Raw genomic sequence first — 25,075 nt, forward strand, 5'->3', positions numbered from 1 at the left:
TAAGGGAGCTTCCTGGCTCAAGGTAATCCTCTCTCTAGGGGAGGGCTGCATCCTACCACTGATCAATGAGGGAAACAGAGACCCAACCTCCTTACCTAAGTGAGGAACAACTCTGAAAGGCCATTCCAGTTCCAGATCTCCTCAGAGGATTCGCTAAGAACTTCACTGTTACTGCACAGCAGGTTGAATGCTCTGCTTCTCAGACCTCCTGCTGCCTTCACTCACGCACAGGTGCTTTCCCAAGAGCACTCCCTGGTAAACTCTATGCACTTAATTCTCTATCTCAGGTCTGGTTTTCAGGGTACCAACCTAAAATAGCTGGAAGTAATCCCTAAGTGGGGAGATTACTGAAGGTTATTTCTCCTTTGTGCTTATTTACATTTTTTGATTTTTCAACAGTAAACATATTGCTTCTGTAGTAAGAAGACTAAACAAACATTACTTTCATAGTAAGAGCTATATACACATCATATATATATATATATGCATGTATATAAAGTTTCTTAAAGTCACTAAGTTCAGGAGAAAAAAGCCATTTTGGTATGATCTATAAAATGAACATAAGACAAAACCAACATAAGCAGATTAAACATATTAGTATGAATACACGTTTCTCCGAGGAAGATACACAGATGGCCAACAAGCGCATGAAAAAATGCTCCACGTCACTCACTGATTATTAGAGAAATGTACATCAAAACTACCATGAGACACCACCTCATACCAGTCAGAATGGCCATCATTAATAAGTCCACAAATAACAAGCACTGGAGCGGGTGTGGAGAAAAGGGAACCCTCCTGCAGTGTTGGTGGGAATGTAAGCTGGTACAGCCGCCATGGAGAACAGTATGGAGGTACCATAGAAAATGATACACAGAACTACCATATGACCCAGCAATCCCACTCCTGGGCATGTATCCAGACAAACCTTCCTTGAAAAAGACACATGCACTCTCTCATGTTCACAGCAGCACTATTCACAATAGGCTAAGACATGGAAACCACCCAAATGTCCATCAACAGATGACTGGATTAGGAAGCTGTGGTATATACACACAATGGAATACTACTCCACCATAAAAAAGAACGACATAATGCCATTTGCAGCAACATGGATGGAACTAGAGACTCTCATCCTGAGTGAAGTCAGACAGAAAGAGAAAGCCAAACACCCCATGATATCATTCATATCTGGTATCTAATAAACAGCGCAGATGAACCATTCCACAGAAAAGAAAATCATGGACTTGGAGAACAGACTTGTGGTTGCCTGGGGGGAGGGGGAGGGAGTGGGATGGATGGGGTGCTTGGGGTTAATAGATGCAGACTATTGCCTTTGGAACAGATTAGCAATGAGATCCTGCTGTGTAGCACTGGGAACTATGACTGCTCACTTATGATGGAGCATGATAATGTGAGAAAAAAGAATGCATACATGTATGTGTAACTGGGTCTCCATACTGTACAGTGGAAAACTGACAGAACACTGTAAACCAGCTATAATGGAAAAAAATAAAAATTAGTATATAAAAAAAATTAAAAAACAGACATTAGTAAAAAAAGAAATTGATAGGCAAAAAGACACATCCTACAAAAAACTTATAAAGCCTGTATTATTATAACAAAACTATATTGTTATATATTATTATATATTAGGTAGAATATGCATATGTTATATACATTAGGGGTTTTATTACATATATAGTAAACAGTACTACAATTAAAGAAGTTCAACTGTTATTTTAAAACTTTTCTCATAAAAAAGGTACTCGTCTCAGACAGATTTAAAGTCAGTCCTACCAAACTTCTAGAGGAAAAAGTAATTACTGATGAGGATGTGGCTGAACGGAACTCTTACACTTTTAGGGAAAGTAAACTGATATAGCAGTTTGAAAAAATATTTAGTATTATATTTCCCATATTTTAAAATCTATTTTAAAGCTTTTTAAATCCAAGGTTTATATGCACATTTTGTCCTCCAGCAGCATATTTTTGTCACTTTCATATATTTCCTGCAAGGTTTGTCACTCAACTCGTTTATTAAGGATTCCATTTCTCCCATCACATCTTTAATTTCCAAGAGCTGATATTAATTATAGTTAAATGCATGTTTTTAGTTTGGAGCTCTTATTTATTTATTTATTATTTATTCATTTTTGTCTCTGGGGGTCCACACCTGCGGCATCCATGGAGGTTCCCAGGCTAGGGGTCCAATCAGAGCTGTAGCTGCTGGCCTACACCACAGCCACAGCAATGGGAGATCTGAGCCAGTTCTATAACCTACATCACAGCTCACAGCAATGCGTGATCCTTAACCCACTGAGTGCGGCCAGGGACTGAACCTGTGTCCTATGGATACTAGTCGGGTTCGTTAACCACTGAACCACAACGGGAACTACCCGTTGGAGGTTTTATACTTCCTACATATATCTAAAATCATTCCATCTATTTGTTTTGCTCTTTTTCATACTAAAGATTTTTTTCCCTCAAATGTCTCCTTGACTTAATGCTCATTTTTTTTCCTCTCTGATTTTTTTTTCTTTTATTACATTTTCTGTTTTTTTTCCCCCACTGTACAGCATGGGTACCCAATCACACACACATGTATCCATAATATTTTCTCCCATTGTCGTGCTGCGTTTTAAGTATCTAGACATAGTTCTCAGTGCTACACAGCAGGATCTCATTGTTAGTCCATTCCAAAAGCAATACTTTGCATCTGTTAACCCCAAGCTCCCAATCCCTCCCACTCCCTGCCCCTCCCCCCAGGCAACCACAAGTCTGTTCTCCAAGTCCATGATTTTCTTTTCTGTGGAATGGTTCATCTGCGCTGTTTATTAGATACCAGATATGAATGATATCATGGGGTGTTTGGCTTTCTCTTTCTGTCTGACTTCACTCAGGATGAGAGTCTCTAGTTCCATCCATGTTGCTGCAAATGGCATTATGTCGTTCTTTTTTATGGTGGAGTAGTATTCCATTGTGTGTATATACCACAGCTTCCTAATCCAGTCATCTGTTGATGGACATTTGGGTGGTTTCCATGTCTTAGCCTATTGTGAATAGTGCTGCTGTGAACATGAGAGAGTGCATGTGTCTTTTTCAAGGAAGGTTTGTCTGGATACATGCCCAGGAGTGGGATTGCTGGGTCATATGGTAGTTCTGTGTATCATTTTCTATGGTACCTCCATACTGTTCTCCATGGCGGCTGTACCAGCTTACATTCCCACCAACACTGCAGGAGGGTTCCCTTTTCTCCACACCCGCTCCAGTGCTTGTTATTTGTGGACTTATTAATGATGGCCATTCTGACTGGTATGAGGTGGTGTCTCATGGTAGTTTTGATGTACATTTCTCTAATAATCAGTGAGTGACGTGGAGCATTTTTTCATGCGCTTGTTGGCCATCTGTGTATCCTCCTTGGAAAAATATCTATTCAGGTCTTTTGACCATTTTTCCACTGGGTTGTTGGCTTTTTTGCTGTTGAGTTGTATAAGGTGCTGGCATATTCTAGAGAGTAAGCTCTTGTCAGTTGCATCATTTGAAACTATTTTCTCCCATTCTGTAAGTTGTCTTTTTGGTTTCCTTTGCTGTGCAAAAGCTTGTCTGTTTGATTAGGTCCCATTTGTTCATTTTTGCTCTTACTTCTGTTGCTTTGGGAGACAGACCTGAGAAAATAGTCATAAGGTGGATGTCACAGAATGTTTTGCCTATGTTCTCTTCCAGGAGTTTGATGGTGTCTTGTCTTACATTTGAGTCTTTAAGCCTTTTCGAGTTTATTTTCGTGCCTGACGTGAGGGTGTGTTCTAGTCTCATTGATGTGCATGCAGCTGTCCAGATTTCCCAGCAATTCTTGCTGAAGAGATGGTCTTTTAACCATTTTATGTTCATTTTTTAAAGACCTATGACTAAAGGCCTGGTGAGCTTGCCAACTGTGAACTTCCTTGAAGGGTGACATAGGTGGGCCATCTCTGTTGGGAAAAGTGCCATGTCATTTTCTTTAGGTCTTTCCACATGCGCTGGTCAACTCCCCCAGAGAAGACTCTTCCAAAATCTTGGCTTGGTTCCCAGTGTTCTAAAAAGTGAACTGGGTGGCTCTCTCGATATTTAACAGGCATACACTCTACTAATCTTCCTGTTTCTCTTTGCTAATTGTGTCTAATTGTGTCTAGAATCCTTCAGTCTAGAATTCTTACCCTCTCTGGAAAGCAATTCTGCTAGCTGTGAAGAACAATTACTCATGGGTGTAGTACAGAGAAGGCAATTTGGGAACTTATCTGATTATTTAAAAGCTTTCAATCAATTTTCTACATTTCAGCTAGGTCCTTTCATCTCATCTTTCAGAGGTACCCATCATGAAGCCTTTTGAAGATTCTGCAGCACAAATTAAGATGGTTCTCTGATTCCTACCCACTTTGTATCCCTCACCCCATCTTAGATTTGGCTTAGTTCTACCAAGTAACACTCACCATCTACTTTGCAGATTTTAAATATGCACTGATATTGTTTCATCTCTTTTCCCCATCTCTGCATTTTTGCCTTTTTAAGAGCTTTAGTGCGGTTTTGAAAGAAAATAAAATGAGACGTATTAAATAAACATGCTTCCTTTATGAGAAAATGTGATTTTAAGAAATGCAAATGTGGAGTCTATTACAAACAGTTTTGCTCCTAACCTCCTGACATGGGTACCAGAACAGATGTGCTGATTCATGGCAGAACTGACATAACTGCACAAATCTAGAAGTAACCAATAGATGAATCTTAGAAACACAATGGTTAATTTCTTACAAGTTGCAAAAGCATGCAAACAGTATGAAATTAATTTAGTCAGTTCAAAAAAAAAACATTAAAAAAATCAAAGCAGTAGTTACCCTTGGTTGGAGGAGATAGTTGAAACTGGGGCTGAAAATGGAGAACTTCAACAGTATTGGAGACTGTTAAGAACACCCTAGAAGCAAACTCTGATGCAAGAATTTGAGGCTAAGTACAGCTGACCGTTGAACATGGGTTTGAACTTCTTAGGTCCACTTACGCATGGATTTTTTTTTTTTTTTCTGTAGTAAATTTTTAGTGCTACATGATCTGAGGTTGGTTGAATCCCTGGATGCAGAACCACAGACCTGGAGGAAACACGAATATGGAGGACCCACAAATACAGGGTGCTAATACAAGCTGTATGTGAATTTTTGACTGCACAGAGGGTCTGCCACCCTAACCTCACTTTTTCAAAGGATCAAACTGTATCTTATTTGGAGATTATCCCAGGAAACACTGGTAAAGGAGTAAGGAAATGAAATGGAAAGGGAAAGGTAGGAAGTTAAACAAGGGTGACTTAATAAACAGTTTATTACCATGAGCAACCAATGCTCAGTTTCACTGGGAACTCTTGAAGACTGCATAGAATATATCTCAAAGGCATCCTGAGGGGCAAGGAAGCTTGGATGTTTAGCTACCAGCTCCTTTCCATTATGAGTTGCGGGCTGCTCCTGGTGGTCTTGATGCCCTGGCTCTTCCAGCACGCCCTGCCTGCAGGGGCTAAGCATGTTTCTGTGATCATAGGAAAGCCTGAGAGCAAAAGCACCTTTGGGTGTTTACAGCAGATGTCATTAGTGCTTTCCAGGAACAATGAGTACCAATGGCACAGGACTGCTACAGTGCTACTCTCCTTTTTAAAGTAGAAGGGGCTAAAATGAGATTTATTTGGTTATTCTTTATGCTATACATGTGAAATGTTTTCTTTCATATCAATGCTAATGTTAATAAAACATTAAGTAAACTTGTACATGTTTTTTAAATTCCCATTTTATTCTTTGCAAAATGTTTGCTAGATAGGGGTTTACTTTCACTGACCTTCTGCTTACTCACGGCAATGGGGCCATAGACTCCCTGGTGTCACTGGGCCCTAAGTTATTTTTTGAACAAGTTAGCCTTTCACTGCAGGAAGCCTATTATAACTGGGTTTAAATATGGTCATTTATACAGAAGCAGGAACTGATATGCAAGATGTCTTTAGACAACGTATTTCAGGAAAACATCATGGAGTGAAATTCAATTCAACTTATGTGTTTGTTTTTGTATTAAATGGGTCATTTTTACATAGTAAAATTCTTGGTATGTGGGGTCTCAGAGGTCATATGCCTTGGGCTAAGATAACTTTTTGGATTATAACCATTTCAAATGCCAATTATGCTCTTTCAAGCAGGAATGGTCCTATAAAATCCTTTCTGTGGCCAGCATATTACAGTTTAGTTTATTTAGTTTACTAAGCCAAATGCATTATAGGTTGTACTTATGGAGCAGGGTCATTCAACTGGCCAAGGCAAACAGAGCTGACAACTGAACACTCTGCAGAACAATACAATGAAGTTGGACGCAAGAAGAAAACTCAGTGATTTGTACTGGGTTACACAAATAGGCTGACAATGCCTGAACTGATTTTTGACAATAGTCTCTGACCACTCTAAATCACTGAAGCCAACTTTTCTGTAAGAAGCAAGCTAAATAGACAGCAAATATTTACTGATTAAATTACCCCTTTAATACATTCGCTTAAAAAAAAACCTCTGAAAATAAATTAAAAAAAAAATCACCATGTCTACATTGACATGCCTATTGAACTCCTTGATACAAAGTTTAACTTAATCCTTTGTTAACACTATCTCTAAGGCAGCTGAACAATAATAAAAACACTTTTTACAAAGGAACTGACAATCCAACTGGCTTGAAGGGTCCTTAATTTTGCTTTGAACAAGATCAGGTTCATCATTCTACTTCTACTTCATTCTAATGTAACAGGTCTCTGTTTACATTGACAAACTGATCACAAACTATGGAACCAGCAGTTTCAGAACAGCTCACAAGATTCTGACTCTACACAGGTGCGGATGTAAGCAGAACAGAAGAGTTGGTAGCATGACAATGTTTTATGGGACACTCCTAACAGGAAAGTAGAATGCACTGTGGCTCCCTTTCATTTTACATGTCAAGCTGTGCTCAGGGCCTGCTTGGTGAGGCAGACCAATTTAGAATTCTCTTTGTGACTCTAAACATTTCCATTTAACAGTCATTAGTTTAACCATCTCTTAAAATGAATTAATCATTACCATGTCTTTATTCTCGTTCATACACAACCCCAATAGACGAACGGATGGGTTGATGGGTGGATGGGTAGATGGACAGATGGATAACTATAAACTGGAAATTTCACTGATGCAGCAATAAACAAAACATATTTCAAAGTGAGCTGCTGAGGTGTTCCTGTTGTGGCACAACAGTATCTATGGCTTCTCTGAATCACCAGGATGCAGGTTTGATCCCCCACCAGCCCAGCACAGGATCCAGCATGGCCTCAGCTACACCGTAGGTCACAACTGTGAGGCTTGGGAACTCCATTTGCCATGGAGCAGCCAAAAAAAAAAAAAAAAAAAACAGTGAGCTGTTGGAGCATAGAACCTAAATGTCAACATAGATATAAAAGATGGTGGCAACTGAGAGCATTTTTTGAGGATTATTTCATTGGAAAGAAAGACGTATTATGGGGGAACAATGATCTGGGTTTTTTTTGCAATATTCTTCAAGAGAATCATGGAACTCAATATCTCCTGCACTAATTTTGTCTTTTTTGTTTTGTTTTGTTTTGCTTTTTAGGGCCACACCCGAGGCACATGGAAGTTCCTAGGCTAGGCGTCGAATCAGAGCTATAGCTGCCGGCCTGTGCCACAGCCACAGCAATGCCAGATCTGAGCCAAATCTGAGACCTACACCATACCTCATGGAAATGCTGTATCCCCAACCCACTGGATGAGGCCAGGGATTGAACCCACATCCTCATGGATACGGGTTGGATTCATTTCTGCTGCACCACAACCAGAACTCCAGCACTAACCTTGTCTTTAAAATTTTTCTATCTTGTTCATCATGCTTTTTTGCATTAATATTTATTTTTGCATTAAAATACTGTTTATTTATTGCAGAGGGGTTTTTTGGTGGTGGGGTGGATTGCTTTTTAGGGCCACTGCCATCATATGGAAGTTCCCAGTCTAGGGGTCGAATCAGAGCTATAGCCCTTAGCCTATGCCACAGCCACAGCAACAAGGGATCCAAGCTGTGTCTGTGACCTGCATCACAGCTCATGGCAACATTGGATCCTTAACCCACTGAGTGAGGCCAGGGATCGAACCCACATCCTCATGGATAGTAGCTGGATTCGTTTCCACTGTGCCGCAATGGGAACTCCTATTGAGTTTTTTGTTGTTGTTGTTGTTTTTTTGGGGGGGGGGTTGACACCCTCTTTAATTCTGCACTCAAGTGCCTCACTAGCTTCACCACAGTCTGAGTCCTGACTGAGGGGCACAAGGTCATAATGCCTGGCCCTCACCTATACCTGCTAAAGCAATCTATGACAGCAGGACATGGGTGGGTGACTAGGAAGGTACTGGACTCTCCTCTAATACTAAGTCAAAAGGATGGGAATTCTAGAGACTAGATGAAAGCTAATGGTAGAAAGATCCACCTGGGATCATTTAAAAGGTATCCTGTCCAACAGGATGGTCTGAGAAGAGTGAAGACAACCTAGGAATAACTGTTGCAAGGCAGAAGTCAAGGCGCAATGGGAGTAGCCAATTGAAGGTGAGGCACTGCCACAGGTGGAGAGTGAGACTGAGGGACAGGGCTATCAGAGGGGTCCCACTCCTCTGCCCTCCTCCCTACTGTACAGTCCTAGGGGTTAAGCAAGAAGGTTTAGATCATACTCTTCCCTGAAGACTGCAGGCATGCACACAGCCAGGCCTGGAATGAAGGTGAGGTGGGTAGGAGGGATCTTAACTGAATAAAGAGCAAAATATTCTTCAATACGGTAGATAAAAGATTTCTGAATACTACATTAAAACTGTAATTTTGATATTAAAGTGACTTTAGGACTCAAGGCCATACTGTAATACTCCACTCTCATTATAATCTATTGGAGCTGGGCTCCAGGAGTCTATCATTTACAAAGACTACAGTGTAAACGGTGCCCCCTAAGATTGTGTGACTTGGAGGCCTTGATAGAACATTTTATTATTTAAATGGTCCAAAAAACCATTGGAATTAAAGCCAAGGCTTTTATGGAGGGAAAGGAAATAAAACTTCTCCCAGTGAAGGATAAAGACAAAAATAAATTTCCATTTCAGTTAAACTCTGCACATTGTGCTTATTCAACTTATGGTTACAGAAGGATGGACAGGCTAAAGAAGGGGTGAATTAAAAAAAAATAGATAGTAAAAGGCAATTTAAGTTACTAAAGAGAGTGATTCCAGTTAAAATAATCTGTTTCCTTAATAGGGAGATGAGTTGAGAAGCAAATAAAGAGTAGAAATGTTCATTGGGGCAAATTTCAATGTCTGATTGAATGATGTTGTTTAGGGACTTTATCTCTATTTCAAAGGTTGGTTTCCCATACAGATGAACTAGATGAAAAGAGAATACTGTGCCTTGATGCCCTTGGGAGATACCATATCCATCTGCACATCTGTCATCTGTTGTCTTTGTATGCTATGCCAGTCCCTGATACTACCAGGGCGTTCCCACATACCTGCAATTATCTTTTCTCCAATCTCATTTTCACCATCTTATTTTCAGTCCTCATGTCTCAGCAAGATTACAGTAATACTTAATTAGCCTTCTCTTCCAGATATGCCCCTCAAATCCTTTTTACATTTGGTGCCGAATGAAGCCTTCTGAAATACAAACCTGATCAAATGAAGACATATGTATGGGCATCTACAGACACACAAACACATGTGAATATACACATATACATACCTACATATTTGTATGCCTAAAAATTTATATACATAGACATGCATAGGAATATATAAACACACACACATACATGTAGTGTGTGAGTGTACACACATATACATATACTTAAAACTGAAAGAATCATATATAAAGATTATAGTAATTATGATCAGCCGGTGGGATTGAGTCCTTGATTAATCTATTTCTTCAGACTTTTTAATATTTTCTAAGTTATCTGCATTGACTGCTCATTAAAACAATTTTTAAAAATTTCTTAATGATACAGAACATTTAATGAAATAAGAAAATTAAGACAGTTGTTAATTTTTAAAGTATTTACAAAACAGCATATGTAATATGATTTCATCTATATGTGTAAAACTTGTATTTTATATAAATGAATGGGTACGTGTATACATAAATATATCTATACACACACATATATAAATGCTAGCACTGATTACCTTAGGAGATGATACCCTGAGTAATTTTTACTTTTCTATGTGCTTAGCTATACATTCAAAATTGTCTACAGTGAGTAGATACAGTCATGGCACTCTCCCCACTAAGTGTGATTCTCTGTGGCAAGGAGATAAAGCTATATATTAAAGGTATAGCAAAACACATTCCCATTTTCCTATTTCACTCATTTCGCTTTGAGGTCCATGGTCATTCCAGAGGCTAAACCTGCACTGATGTGCTGGTTAGAAGAAATGTTTCAGATTCTGCTTTATGATAGTATCATACTGTACTGATATGAAAATGAAATATACATATTTTTTTTGTCTTTTTGCCATTTCTTGGGCCGCTCTCGCTGCATATGGAGGTTCCCAGGCTAGGGGTCTAATCGGAGCTGTAGCCGCTGGCCTACGCCAGAGCCACAGCAACTCAGGATCGGAGCCTCGTCTGCAACCTACACCACAGCTCACAGCAACGCCGGATCGTTAACCCACTGAGCAAGGGCAGGGATTGAACCCGCAACCTCATGGTTCCTAGTCGGATTCGTTAACCACTGCGCCACGACGGGAACTCCGAAAATGAAATATATCTGCTTTGTTTTGAAAAATAAATAAATAAATAAAGGTACAGCAAAAACAACTGATGTTTTTCCTGCAACTGGTATCATTGTTAGGGGACCACTGACTGAAACTGCCCACCTTGGCCACACAGGACAACAGCCTTTGCATGAGCTGTCTCACAGCAGGAGGCCCTGATAAGGAACAGAAGAATTTGGGAGACAATCAACCTCCCAGGATCCTTGGCGCTGCAAGCCATCTTGGCTGAGAGGTGTGTATGCCACCAAGAAGGAGCCCGGGCCAGACCAAGCACAGGCCAAGCAAGATGACTGGACAGAATCAACCTGGAAACTAACCCCGTTCCCATAAAATTGGAGACAGCGAGCCATGTGGCAGAGCAGTTCTCCTGGGTTCCCTTACTCTGCTGCTCTCTGTCTGCGTGCCTCTTCCCAATAAAGCTTCTTATTTTGTCAGTACTTGTCTCCTAAGGACAATTCATCTCTGAGTGTTAGACAAGAGCCCACTCTCAGGCCCTAGAAGGGTCCGCCTTCCTGTAACAACATGTTCTTTATTTCTGTAATACTCTTTCTCTATGAGATGACAATTTGCTTCTTTTAATCAAGGAGCCAAAGTCCTTTGTAGGATTTTACCAAGTCCTTTGTAGGATTTTTAGCTCTGGAGCCAATTATCTGCAATTAACTTCCTTTTGGAAAGCTTGCAAATAGGCACTCCTCACCTAGGCTGCATAGCAGGTGAAACTGAGCAGAACCCTGTGGAGCTCTTGGGCACAAGTTCCGTGCCCTCATTTCTCATTTTTAGGAAATTAGCTTCAGCCTGCTGGACCTTCCCTGAGTTCCAAAGGGTAAGTAACAACAATCGCTAATCATGGAAGAGAGGGGATGCAGAGACAAGGGAGGAACAGTCAAGAAACAATAGTGCAGCCTTTGGGCAGGGTCTTGGTTCCTCTTTAAGTAATACACATAACAGTGTCTTTGAGTTCTTCTATTGAACTAAAACCCCCAATGAATGAAAACAAGAGAGCAGGACCACCAGAACCAGTCCTAGGGCCACTGAACACTAACTGTGAAGAAGAATGAAAGCTTGCATCTATCCTGATCCTTATCTGTGGCTCTTCTTTCCACTTTCTACTATAGAACCACTTCCTATTCTCTCCCGCAAGGGAAGGCACAGTCTTTAGGGCATTAACCTGCTGTGGCCTCCATTGCCTGTCAATGCAATAAAGCTATTTTTTTTTTTTTTTCTCTTTAGCGGAAAATTCTCTCTCCCTGTCTCTGTTCGGCACTGGTGGACAGAGGCCAACTTTCAGCAACACAGGCAGGAAGTCAAAATATTGCACAAGATAAATCCATGACCTTGGTGTCAGAACAGAAAGCAGTGGGGTGAGGTGAGGATCAAGACGGTGGAATAAGAGGACCTGGAGATCACTTCCTCCCACAAACACATCAAAAATACTTCTACAAAACGATTCTCATGGAAAACTAAAGTAGAAAATGGCATCACTACTCCTACACAACCAAAGCTTTAAGAAAGACCTCCATGGAGTTCCTGCAGCAGCACAACAGCATCAGCAGTGTCTTGGGGAGCACTGGGCCATAGGTTTGATTCCTGGCCTGGCACAGTGGGTTAAGGATCCAGCGTTGCCAGATAAGGCAGAAGAGGAAGTCATCAATCCTTCATACAACAGCAAGCCTCATTCCACAAGCCTCATTTGCTTCAGCAATCACCTCCTTTGAGGCAGAGCCCAAACACAGAGGCAAAAGAGTCTGATCAATCCTGGCCTTCAGAGCTTCTACTCCAACATCTGGGAGGCCGACCCCACCCTGACAGAGTGGCAACAGCTACAGAGCAGAGAGGGCCCCACCTCACAACCAAGAAAGGCTCTAGATACCACAACACCAATCACACCCCCTTTCAAGAGGATAAAAGCCAACACACCCTGAGGAAGGGTGTGGCTGGCATCCATACCAAAATCAGCCCTTGCATCAAAAACATTGGACAGATACTCTAAAAATAGAGCTATCATATGATCAGCAATCCCCACTCCTGGGCACATATCCAGGAAAAAAAAAAAAAAAACAACTCTGGTCTGAAAAGATACATGCACCACAATGTTTACAGCAGACACAGAAACAACCCGAATGACCTACAACAGGTGACTGGCTTAAGAAGATTTGGTATATGTCTACACACACACACACACACACACACACACACGGATATTACTCAGCCATAAAAAATAATGAAATTATGCCATTTGCAGTCCCATGAATGGGCCTAGAGATTACCACACTTAGTGAAGTCAGAGAAAGACAAGCACTGTATGATATCACGTACATGTGGCATCTAAAAAATAATACAAATGAATCTATATACAAAACAGAAGCAGACTCACAGACACAGAAAATATACTTATGGTTACCAAAGGGGAGAGGGAGGGAGAAAGGGACAATTTAGGACTATGGGATCAACAGATAAAAACTACTATACATAAAATAGATAAGCAACAAGAAGTCACCATATAGCACAGGGAGTTATACTCAAAATCTTGTAATCATCTATAATGGAAAATAATCTGAGGCCAACTGGGACCTGCTGTATAGCAAAGAGAACGCTACCCAGTATTCTGTGATAATCGTTATGGGAAAAGAATCTGAGAGAGCATGGATATGTGTACATGTGTGCCTTGTAAAGCAACTATAGTTCAAAAAGCACTGGTGTACTATTCATTATCAAACAACCAGTTGGCTAGTCAATATTCATCACATCCTGTAGCCAGAGAAGGAAAAAGTGACACTTCTAGAAGGGCAATAAAAGTATTAATTAGAATACCTCAACTCACTCTGTGCACATAATCTATCAATTTTATGTCATCTCGAACCACAAATCTGAAAGTAGAAGCGCAGAAGAAACAAACAGGTTAATAATAGACTATTACAATCAATACAGTAAGTGGAAAGGAAAAGGGTTATGATGATGATACTGACATGAAGAAAACTTAGCCCAGGCAAAGAGGAAGGAAGGAGGCAAACCAGGCCTATTGGAACTGCTTCCGAAAGGCTGAGTGGATGCTATGCAGGAAAAGCATGGGGTGAGGGGGAGGATTTCCATGCAGAGGAAAGAGGATGTGCGGAGATAGAAATGTGAGAGATCACAGCACCCTGGTGAAGCAAGGGTAAAAGAGGGCGGACAAGAGAGGTAAGAAATTTAGAACTTTATGCTGACGGCAACAGCATGTCAGTGAATGTGAACAGGTGAGGACAGGAGACGGCCAAATTTGTATTTTATAAAGATAGTCTCTGAACAAACTGGATTCTGGGAGAGCAGGGAGTGGAAAATCATTTAGGAGATGATTATCGTTACCTAGGCGAAAAAGGGTGATTATCTGGGAATACAAAGGAAGAAGGGATGTATGCTTATGTGATATTAAGAGGTAAAAACTGTATTGACTTTGCTGATAAAATGGAAAGCCAAGGATAAAGGAGAAGAGAGACTTCAGAATGATTCCTAGGATGGCAGTATCATTCACCGATATAGGATGTACAAGAAGAGCACAAGGAAGGGTAGAAAGTCAAAATCCTTCCCAGTTTGTGGAGTTTGAGGAGCCAAAATAACATAGAGCAACTTGATAAGGAATGGGTACCCCGTAGGAGAGAGATCTGGGTTGTATCTTACAATTTTAGAGTCACACATAAGGAAACTGAAGACATGGGACTGGCAAAGACAGCCCAGGTAGATTGTGTGGACTAAAAAGAGATCTTAAGGCACAACCTCAAAATATAAAGTATTGGCTGAGGAAGAGTAGCCCAGGAAAGATCCAGAAAAGGACATGCAGAGAAGGAAGAGGAATATCAAGAAAGGATAAAGTCAAGAAAAGAAAAGGAGAATTTTCAAAGAGGGAGGAGTCAATGGTCTGGAATGCTATAACAACATAAAACAAGGGCCAAGGATTTGGGAACAAAATTTCATCAATGAACTTAGTGAGCAGTTTCAGCGGGGGATGAATATGAAAGCTCAGCTGCAGGAGATTGAGGCTCTAACAGAAGATAAGAATGTTTGAGTCAATACAGATTCTTTTCTCAAGAAGCCTGGCTATATGGGGAAGGACAAAGATTGAGTAGGCTCCAGAAATGTCAACAGAATCCAGGGAGAGTTCTTCTCATTTCTTGAGATGGGAGAGACTGGATCATCTCAATGTGAAGGAGAAAAGATCTCACCTCAGCCAAATAATTAAAAGGGAGATACAGAGATAGGAAGAAAAATATTTGTACGTATCAGATTATAATTTCAAGAGTTGCTTTCCCTTGAATGAAACTGTATGTGTTCTTTATAATTTAGCATGGTGCCTAAGTCATAGCAGGAATTCTAATATGTGCTGAATGAATAAGTGGGTGAAAGAGGTTCTAGAAGTAAAGAAAGCAAGTAATACTGAAAATGAGAAGGCATAAAGTGAGAGAATTATTGCTTGATGGCTTATTTCCCCCTTGTACTAGTGTGCGGGTCATTTGCTGACGGCGAGGGAAGAAGACTACAGGAGAATGATTAAAGATCCAGTCACTGTCACAGATGAGGAGGGAGGTGACTAGCGTACAGAGAAGTCTTGCCAGGGCAGATGATTCCGCTGAGACTGGAAACCATGCATGGGCAATAACAGCACCTGGGCCACCACAGGATTTGAGTTATTTTATTGGCAACAGGTATTGACTGGATAGAGAATGTAAACAAACTGGGAGGAGGCTCTAACTTGGGAGAAAACAGAGGCAACCACTGACTAAAGTTCTCTCTGACCTAAGAACTGCTGTCATGGGAGAAAATAAAGCAGCTGAGAGGATGAAAAGTTGTGGCCAGAGGGTGGCATGTTAAATCTCACAGATGGAACAATTTCAGCAGTGACAAATCACAGGTTACAGCCCTGGATGTAAGTGGATAAAGTACAGTAGAAGTAAAAGTTATTAGGGATGAGGAGATCAAGGTACCATGAGGCCACAGTGACAAGCTTATCCACATAGACTTTGAGCTCACTCAGGACGATGGCAAGACACCAAGGATGATGGTGAGCCTGGTGCCAAGGCTCACCATCTATCCATTCCCTGACAGGTAATACATGGATAGATGATAGACAACAGTGATGCAGCAGGCTGGAAGGTGACAGCCAAATGGAAATGGTCTCAAAAGGAAAAGATTTTCTTAAAAAAATTAAAAAGGCAGAAACATAATGGATGTGGCAGTGGGAAGCTGAGATAATGCAAACCCATCTTCCTCTGCCTATGCGATGAGGGGCACAGGGGATCAGCAACCCCCCATCCAAATTCCTTGAGCGGGACTCATCAGTTGGGGGACAGACCCAAATGAAAAAAGATAAGGCAGAAGATGAAATTATCACTCCTTCATGCAGCATTCAACTGACACGTGGATCCTATGAAATGGCTGTCTTGTTATTAATGAGAATCAGCAGGCAGCACCCAGCACTATTTGGTAGATAGCCCTCTATGCACTGCTCTAACTCTGTAGTCTTTCTGGAAGAAAAGCAACCAGACATCTCAGGTACAAAATCTAAGACATATTTTAACATAATTTAATTTAGAGGCTTATGGTTCAAACAGAATCAAGTAAACTCTGTAGGTAAACTGAGAATCCTCCCTTATTCCCCATTCACTGCAGAACCTTGACTTTCCTGTTACTCCTTCCATCTGTTCCTCAAATCCTTCTCTCAGATGGCCCTAATAGAGACCACTGTTTTTCTCTGACATGTAAAAGTTACACTACTTGGGACTGAAAAGCAAGATTCAGAAATGCTGAGTTGATTAGAAAATACCTAAAAATGCTATTTCCCATAAATTATATTATTGTTATTATTATTTGTCTTTTTGCCTTTTCTAGGGCTGCACCCACGGCATATGGAGGTTCCCAGGCTAGGGGTCGAATCGCAGCTGTAGCTGCCAGCCTACACCATAGCCACAGCAACTCGGGATCCAAGCTGCGTCTGTGACCTACACCACAGCTCATGGCAACACCAGATCCATAACCCACTGAGCAAGGGCAGGGACCGAACCCGCAACCTCATCGGTCCTAGTTGGATTCGTTAACCACTGAGCCACGACGGGAACTCCCTATTTCCCATAAGTTATATTTTTAAAAAATATTCTAGAAAAACTTTCCTTCCTACTTTACAGTGGTAAAAGGATTTCTGTGACCTCTAGAAAGCAATTCCTTTGAGATGAGCTTGAAACATCCTATTGCCAGTCCTCATGGTATCTCTGGGCTTCATGATGATACCAGTGTTCCTTGGTTATCATGAATCATCTGCTTTTCTCTCTTCAGAGCTATGCTGAGACCTTTAAGAGGTGATTACACTTGGGAGAAGTAGACTTACCTGACTCACTTTTGGTGGTTCAGGGCAGGCTTCTCAGAGCACTCAGTGACCAAGATGTGACCTGAAGCAACACAAAGCAAGCACATTCAAGAGACTGAGGACTGCAAGAAGTTCAATATGCTTAGATCTTAGAATTCTCAGTAAAGAAAGGCCAGATACTGCAGATAGAAGTAGTGGCTTCAGAGTTCCCATTGTGGCTCAGTGGTAACGAATCTGGCTAGGATCCATGAGGACATGGGTTCGATCCCTGGCCTCACTGAGTGGGTTAAGGATCCAGCATTGCCATGATCCTGCATGGCTGTGGTGTAGGCCAGCAGCTACAGCTCCAATTCGATTCCTAGCCTGGGAACTTCCATATGCCACCATGTTCAGCCATAAAAAGAAAAAAAAAGAAAAAAGAAAAAAAAAAGTAGGGACTTCAAAGCCATCTTAAGGAATGTGGTTTGTACTTTCTCTTGAAGGAATGGGACAGGGGTGAGCAGGAGCGTCTGCTGATTTCCACTGCTTCCAAACGACTCAGTGACTGATGGGGACTACAAAGTCCATACAGAGAGTACCCTCTACCTCCACAGCATCTGCACCCCATCCCCTGACTGACACACACACACACACACACACACACCCCTAATCCACCCACTTCTCCAAGCTCCAGGAACCTAAATCTTCTAGTATTATCAAAGGAGAAAATAAAGGCCTGGGTCTACCCTCAGCTGACCAGCCCAACTGTATCATCAGTATAAGAGGTCTGTTCTGGTCCAAAGGTTCTGTACAACCTTTTCTAGAAAGGGTCCAGGTAAGTGGTAAGAACTGGGGAGCTGGAAAGTTCAGGAGCTGCATAAAGTGTAATGTTAAAAATTTGATTTGAACATTAAAAAAAAACAAAACCCCATTAATGATGCCACTATACATAATTAACAGGGATGTCCAACTGACTCTAACTTAGCTTATGACACTGATAAATGGAAGACTGAACGTTTAACACATCCATTCTTTTAGCAGTTCTGCTTCAGTCCAGGTGCTGTGTGCTTTCACCTGATCCTATCCTGTTCTTCCTGGGAAGCTCAAGGTGGCCATGAGATAAAGGGCTCTGTGAGGTGAACAACAATAAGAAGCCATTCCAGTTTCCTCCTCTCCACCTTCTTGAGTCAGGCACTTTTATTTCAATTGTTATAAGATCAGAGAGGAAAGTTATATTCCCACAGGGAGCTAAAGCACCATGCTATCCTTAGCAGGCAAATAATCCAAGTCATACCTAGCCCCAAGTTAATCATTAATGCAAGTCACAAAATACTTAAACAAACACCAAAATAAATTCAAGTGACTTCTCTAATAAACACCAGAAAGACATGGACTTTTTCTTTCTTTCTTTCTTTCTTTCTTTCTTTCTTTCTTTCTTTCTTTCTTTCTTTCTTTCTTTCTGTCTGTCTGTCTGTCTGTCTGTCTGTCTGCCTGTCTCTTTAAGGCCACACCCATGGCATATGGAGGTTCCCAGGCTAAGGGTCCAATCCCAGCTGTAGCCACCAGCCTACACCACAGCCACAGCAACACAGTATCCGAGCTGCATCTGTGACTACATCACAGCTCATGGCAACGCCAGATCCTTAATCCACTGAGTGAGACCAGGGATCAAACCCGCATCCTCATGGATGCTAGTCAGGTTCGTTAACCGCTGAGCCACAACGGGAACTCCGATGTGGACTTTCTTTACCAAATATCAAAGTGCTTTGAGACCTGGGATACTTCCAAAAGCTTATTATTGATATTGGATTGTCTCTCTCAGGGAATGAGCAGAGAAACAAATGTTTATGGAGTACATGATGTCTATTAGTTGCTCAGGTCCATGCTTTATACAATTTTTACATTATCATATTACCTTGATCATATCACTCAATCTCTCTCAGCCTCAGTTTCCTCACCCATAAAATGAAGGCAATAATAATTACAATTAATTAATAATTCTACAGGTAAGGAAACTGAGGCTCAGAGAGATTAAGTCATATGATCAAAGTCCTAAATAGTGTATAAAGGGTGTGGTAGGCAGTCTTGAATCCAGTCTTTTTTCTTCTCAAACACATACTTTTTACTGCACTACATTTCTGTTCCAGTGACTACATACATCTACTTTCCTAAACTAGGGAAAAAAAGACTGGATCCATCATCCGTGGCCTTCTAAATACACAAAACATCACAAGCAGTGGATTATTTGGGAGACTATTAGACTTTGACTTTAGGGTAACCAAAAACTTCTCTTCTCTTCTCCAAGCGGAAAGTACGGGAGGGTGATGGTTCCCAAATAATGAGGTTTTCATTATCTCTGATAAAAGAGAAAAACCAAGACAAGGCGGTCAATTTTTTTCATAAATTTACAAAGTTATAAACGTAAAGGACTTCCTACTACTCAAGGATTACTATCTCTCTTCCCCAGCCACCCCCTTTCTCTTGGTCTCTATCTCTGGGTATGTATGTGTACTCAGATGTCTTTCTTTTAGAAAAAAATAAATGGAGCTAACAGAAGGTAGCCTATTTTGTACTGTGTTGACTTGAGAAAATAAAAAGTGGACAACTCCACTCAAAGACTCTGCTCAATAGATATCAAAGTTTAAAAAAAAAAAAAACCTTTATTCTATTTCCCGATGTCCTGTTCAAATCTGTTAGGTACGACCTTCCCCTGATGCTGAATGAAATATTCGACATGCCCTACAACTTCTCTACTAATCTTTAGTTAAGAAGAGGTTCTCTGGTCACATTCACTCATAATATTAGTCTCTTTTTGGTAATTAGTATGTTCAGGCTCTAAATAATCAAAACTGCACTGCGCGCTGTGTTAATGCTTTTCCTGCACCAGCTAGGGGCTGCTCCAGGCTGGAAGCCTGCATTTGGGTAAGGGAGAGATACCGTGATCTTCTTTCCTCTCCTTTCATTTTTCTAGCCACCCTCCATGCCCCCCAACCCTCCTGCCTCCATTGAGTTTTGGCTTATGATTGTACACATTCAGGGATGAGAAGATGTGAGAGTAAAACAAAGGAATGGTTTTAGTTAATGGCATAACTGACATCTGCCTTTTGTTTCCTCTGCACAGGGTGGATAATTTAAAGCTGATTCTTTACCTTATGGGAGTTTTCATGTTATTCAGCCACACTTCTACCTCCTGAAAATTTTCTCACTGGTCTGTCATTATTCAAGACCAAAACAAAAATATAATGGGTAACAAGTGTGTGTCATGCACTGTACCAGATGCCAGGATATTTACCCAAGGTCCTGGCAACCCAAAAACACAATGCAAAATGACATATTAGAAACATAAATTTTCTGAGTTCTCACTGTGGCTCAGCAGAAAGGAATCTGCCTAGCATCCATGAGGACGCAGGTTCAATTCCTGGCCTCGCTCAGTGGGTTAAGGATCCAGCATTGCCGTCAGCTGTGGTGTAGGTCACAGAACGCATCTCAGATACCGTGTTGCTATGTCTGTGGTGTAGCCAGCAGCTACAGCTCCGACTGGACCCCTAGCCTGGGAACCTCCATATGCCATGGGAGCAGCTATAAAAATCACACACACACACAAAACTCCCCCATAACTTTGCCGCCTTAATATCACATTAACCTTAACTTTTAAGCTGTATTTGGTCATAAAGTCCTACTTTACAAGGAAATTGCTATTGTAAAAAAAGGGATAGGTCATTAATAGTCTCATTTTCCGGATGTTATCTGATATATGTTCTAAATTATGTCACATTCAACACAGTGTGCACTTTGAACATGTAAGCAGAGAGATTGTATTTAGACAGTATGCATTCTAAGTCTTAAAATAAATGTGACAACAAATTGTAGTTTAAGACAGAGTAGGTATGCTTATCATCTTTCAATGCAGCTGAATTTCAGGAGAGGACCTAAGGAATTTATAGAAACTAGAGAAACTAGAATGGTTTGGCATTAGTGTAGTTAAGTGACCTCTTGAACTTTAAACTTCCACATCATGGTATGAATTTGGTTCTAAGATAAGAAATAGAATAAATTCTCTCCTAAGGACAGTCCTGAATCTCTGATTGCCTAGAGGCTGAATCAACTGGAGACTATGGCATTTGATGGTGCTTGGAAGATAGACCGCAATGAGAACTATGACAAGTTCATGGAAAAAATGGGTAAGGGCTTAATACTTTAATGGCTTGCCCTTTTGTTTCTCACAGACATTTCTCTCTCTAACACCTTCTAAACCTCAAAGCTTAGGGAATAGTGCCTGTTGTGGCGGTAAGGATCAAGAATGGGGGACAGTTCAGAGTAGGGAAACCGTATTTTTACTTCTTATATTAGAAAAAATACACTGTCTCATTAGTGGAAGAAAAGACTCTTGCATCTATTCTCTGAAACACAAAAAACATCCAGGTAAGTTTCATTCATGTTAACTGATTATTGAAAGTTGACAGGTTTTTTTGTTTGTTTGTTTAGAAAGTAAAATATGGCAGTAGGTAATGATAACTTCCATACTTTAAAACACTGAATTCTAGGGGATGGAAAAGCAAAGACCATATCATAAAGTAACAAAAAAGAGTTCTATGACTTAATGACTTAAATGACACAATCTCTTTTCCTCTGACTTAGTAAACTTTTGGAATAATCTCATGATACAATGTGGTTTCTATGAAGTTTTAATTTAATGGATTTTACTATCTATCTATATCAATACTTTGGCAGTCCATGGGCAAAAAAAATTGTTATTACCTAAAAATAAAAATTTGTATCAATTATATCCTATAGTTTAGGTATTTCAAGTTTCAATTAATGGAATATGTACATTCTCACAATAATGAATTTGACTGTAATATTTGCTAATTTTCTTTTTGGTGACTGTCAGAAATGCCGCAAAAAACCAAAGAGAATTATGAAGTTCAAAATTTTAAAGCCATTATGTAAAGCAAAGAAGAATTAAAAAAAAGAAAAGAACCATACATGAGGAATTAAATGTACTCTTATAAATATGTAAATATACTTTGAAAATCCTTGACTTGACATTCCTGGGATTTGTTTTACTTAACACTGAAATAAAAATCTTGATAGTTTTTAAAAAACTGCTCAGTTCTAAGATTCTACAATTTTATGCATCATTTAATTTTTCTTAAGTTTTAGAAAAACAATTTGATCTGATCAAGCTTGAACTTCTACAGAAGCAATCTGAATGCTCTTATGCAAAGACAATGCTACATCAGGTTTTCTTCTCCACCCTCAAAATATTAATTATTTTAATTAACTAATTAAAATAGAACTTTGAAAGATAAGCACTTTTTATAGTATTCTGACTTTATTTCTTCCAAACTCTTTCCCTTTGCAGGTATTAACGTGGTAAAGAGGAAACTTGCAGCTCATGACAATTTGAAACTGATAATTACACAAGAAGGAAATAAATTCACAGTCAAAGAATCAAGCACTTTTCGAAACATTGAAATTGTTTTTGAGCTTGGTGTCACTTTTAACTACAGCCTCGCAGACGGAACTGAACTCACTGTAAGAAATTTTTATATAAGCAATGTAGTCCTGATTTTTCTACACAGCACTAAAACATCCTCTGCTTTCTGTTATTGGATGGTTTAATTAATGTAGCTCTCCTTCATGAAGCAGCCAATGGAGCTTATCCATATTATATATCATACAAGTTAGCAGAGTATTTAAACATAATGTTTTGATTTTCACACAGTTCTGCAAAGAACCTGGATTAAACAATAAGAATTAGAAAAATATCTTTTGAATGACTGAGTGTACACCTATTCACAGAGAAAACTAAAGCTTGGTGTTTTCAATGTTACATACCTGAGAGCAACAAAAGCTTTTAGAGTAATCTGACTTGAACATAAGAGACATTTAATTAATGTAACTGAAGTAACAAAATAAATGAACAAATTAGTGAATGAATGATCAAACAGAAAGGTCTACTGCTACAATGTAAGTCACTGGGAATACACCCTTTAATATTTTAAATATGAAATTTTACAGAGTCACATTTTTCAACTGATTTTTTTTAAATTTTGCCCTTAGAATTTTTCTAGTTAAATTATACATGTTTGCAATGATAATTAAATTGTCAAATATTTTATCAGTTATGTTGTATTTTATTTTACTTCACTTTGGTTTACTTTTCTCATTTTTTGACTGTACCCGCAGCACATGAAAGTTTCTGGGCCAGGGACTGATTTTGAGCCACAGCTGTAACCTATGCCTCAGCTGTGGCAATGCCAGATCCTTAACCTACTGCGCCAGGCCAGGGTTTGAACCCATGCTGCTGTAGAGACAATGGCAGATCCTTAACTCACTGCACCAAAGAGGGGACTCCCACGCTTATATTTTAATTACTACGACACGTACATGAATTAAAACAAGCACAAGCTCTTTTAGCTTTTCCATGAAACTAATATGAACCATCATTTAATTTAGAACACTACTCAACATGAAAGATTTAGAAGCCCTGATGATCTGCCTTAAAATTCAGCATTTGCAAACTATTGAGTGGGATGAGCTTGATGGTTACCAGCACAAACTCTAGAACCCAACAGCCTAGGTTCAACCCTGGCTTTGTGGCTTGAGGTAAATTATGGCATCTCAGTTTTCTGATCTGTGAAATGGAGATAATATTTACTTCATAATTTTGAAGATATAAATCTGTAGAACTCAGAGCAGTGTCTCATAAATTTAAGACCCTAAAAAATGCTATTTACTATTATTATTTTTTATTTTACATAGGGGAATTGGAACCTAGAGGGAAATAAACTTGTTGGAAAATTTCAACGAGTGGATAATGGAAAAGAGCTAAATACTGTCCGAGAAATTATCAGGGATGAAATGGTCCAGGTGAGTTAATTTCGTCTTTCCGAAGAAAAAAACAAATATATAACAATGTTATTTGGGGGTTATTGAATTACACTGAGTTATACCATCATTAAACAGACTGTTACTTTTCTCACAAATCTTACGGATTTTAAAAATACACTTTCTGATGCCTTCTGATTCTCTTCTGATGACGAGAACTTACACATGTATATGTCAAATATACATGCCTATTTAACTGAAATGTAAGAGACTAAATCAAAATGTGTTTTTAAATGGAAGTATCTGTATAAAATGTATAAAATGTATAAAATGTATAAAATTTAACTGAAATATACAGCCTATTTAACTGAAAATGTAAGAGACTAAATCAAAATGTGTTTTTAAATGGAAGTATCTGTATAAAATGTTGCTATCAAGTACAAGACAAAATATTATAAATTTCAAAGCTATAATACTACTACTATTTTTCTTAATTTAGCCTTTAATCTTAAAGGTAAATTCTTCTGTTTGTTAACACCTTTCAGACTTACGTGTATGACGGAGTGGAAGCCAAGAGGATCTTCAAAAAGAATTGAGCATTGTTCTTGGAGCACAGCCCAGAACACAAATTAGATGGAAAAATCTATATTGAACCAGAACTGTTTTCCTCTCCTCATCAAGCATAAGGTTGCTGACTGATTAGTCCTTTTATAAACATTGGCTAATGGCTTATATTTCCAGTATTGTCAAAAAAAAAAAAAAAAAAAAAACAGGTAAAAGCTAATTAGGATTTAAGTTGTTCTACATTCTCTAAGATGTAAATTTATTGGTATTCTCGAATAATTTGCAGCATTTTAAAAACCATGTGAATAAATATTGTTCCCCCACTGCTTTATAAGTAGCCTCCCCTTAAAAAAAAAAAAAAAAAGTTATGTGACATATGCATCAATAGACTATTTTGGGTTTTTCCCACATTTGGTAAACTGAAAACATTTATTGTGTGGGGGCTTTAAAATCTTGCACTGGTTCTAAATATTTTCCTTAGTGACATTTACTATTATAAAATAATATATATTCAATCAGAAAGTTTAGAAAT

At 39.5% G+C, this 25,075-nt stretch overlaps 1 protein-coding gene and 1 pseudogene across 1 annotated transcript; both read left to right on the top strand.

Annotated features, from left to right (window-relative positions):
* LOC125137478 (CYFIP-related Rac1 interactor B-like) overlaps window positions 1–19,909 on the top strand; it is a 43,737-nt pseudogene extending 23,828 nt beyond the window's left edge.
* A 1,313-nt stretch (window positions 19,910–21,222) lies between these two features.
* On the top strand, window positions 21,223–24,730 carry FABP2 (fatty acid binding protein 2). The gene is made up of 4 exons (XM_047751701.1): window positions 21,223–21,326; window positions 22,511–22,683; window positions 23,914–24,021; window positions 24,525–24,730. The coding sequence occupies exons 1-4, from the start codon at window positions 21,260–21,262 to the stop codon at window positions 24,573–24,575; spliced, it is 399 nt and encodes a 132-aa protein (XP_047607657.1). The 5' UTR covers window positions 21,223–21,259; the 3' UTR covers window positions 24,576–24,730.
* Window positions 24,731–25,075: the final 345 nt, after the last annotated feature.

The sequence above is a fragment of the Phacochoerus africanus genome, chromosome 10 (genome assembly GCF_016906955.1).
Source record: "Phacochoerus africanus isolate WHEZ1 chromosome 10, ROS_Pafr_v1, whole genome shotgun sequence".
In the NCBI taxonomy this organism is placed as follows: domain Eukaryota; kingdom Metazoa; phylum Chordata; class Mammalia; order Artiodactyla; family Suidae; genus Phacochoerus; species Phacochoerus africanus.

Bases quoted from the DNA above. Each gene is read 5' to 3' on its own strand.
- FABP2 (XM_047751701.1), top strand. From the start codon at position 21,260: ATGGCATTTGATGGTGCTTGGAAGATAGACCGCAATGAGAACTATGAC. The intron at 21,327-22,510 runs GTAAGGGCTTAA...TTCCCTTTGCAG, and splicing joins CAAGTTCATGGAAAAAATGG to GTATTAACGTGGTAAAGAGG. The intron at 24,022-24,524 runs GTGAGTTAATTT...AACACCTTTCAG, and splicing joins TCAGGGATGAAATGGTCCAG to ACTTACGTGTATGACGGAGT.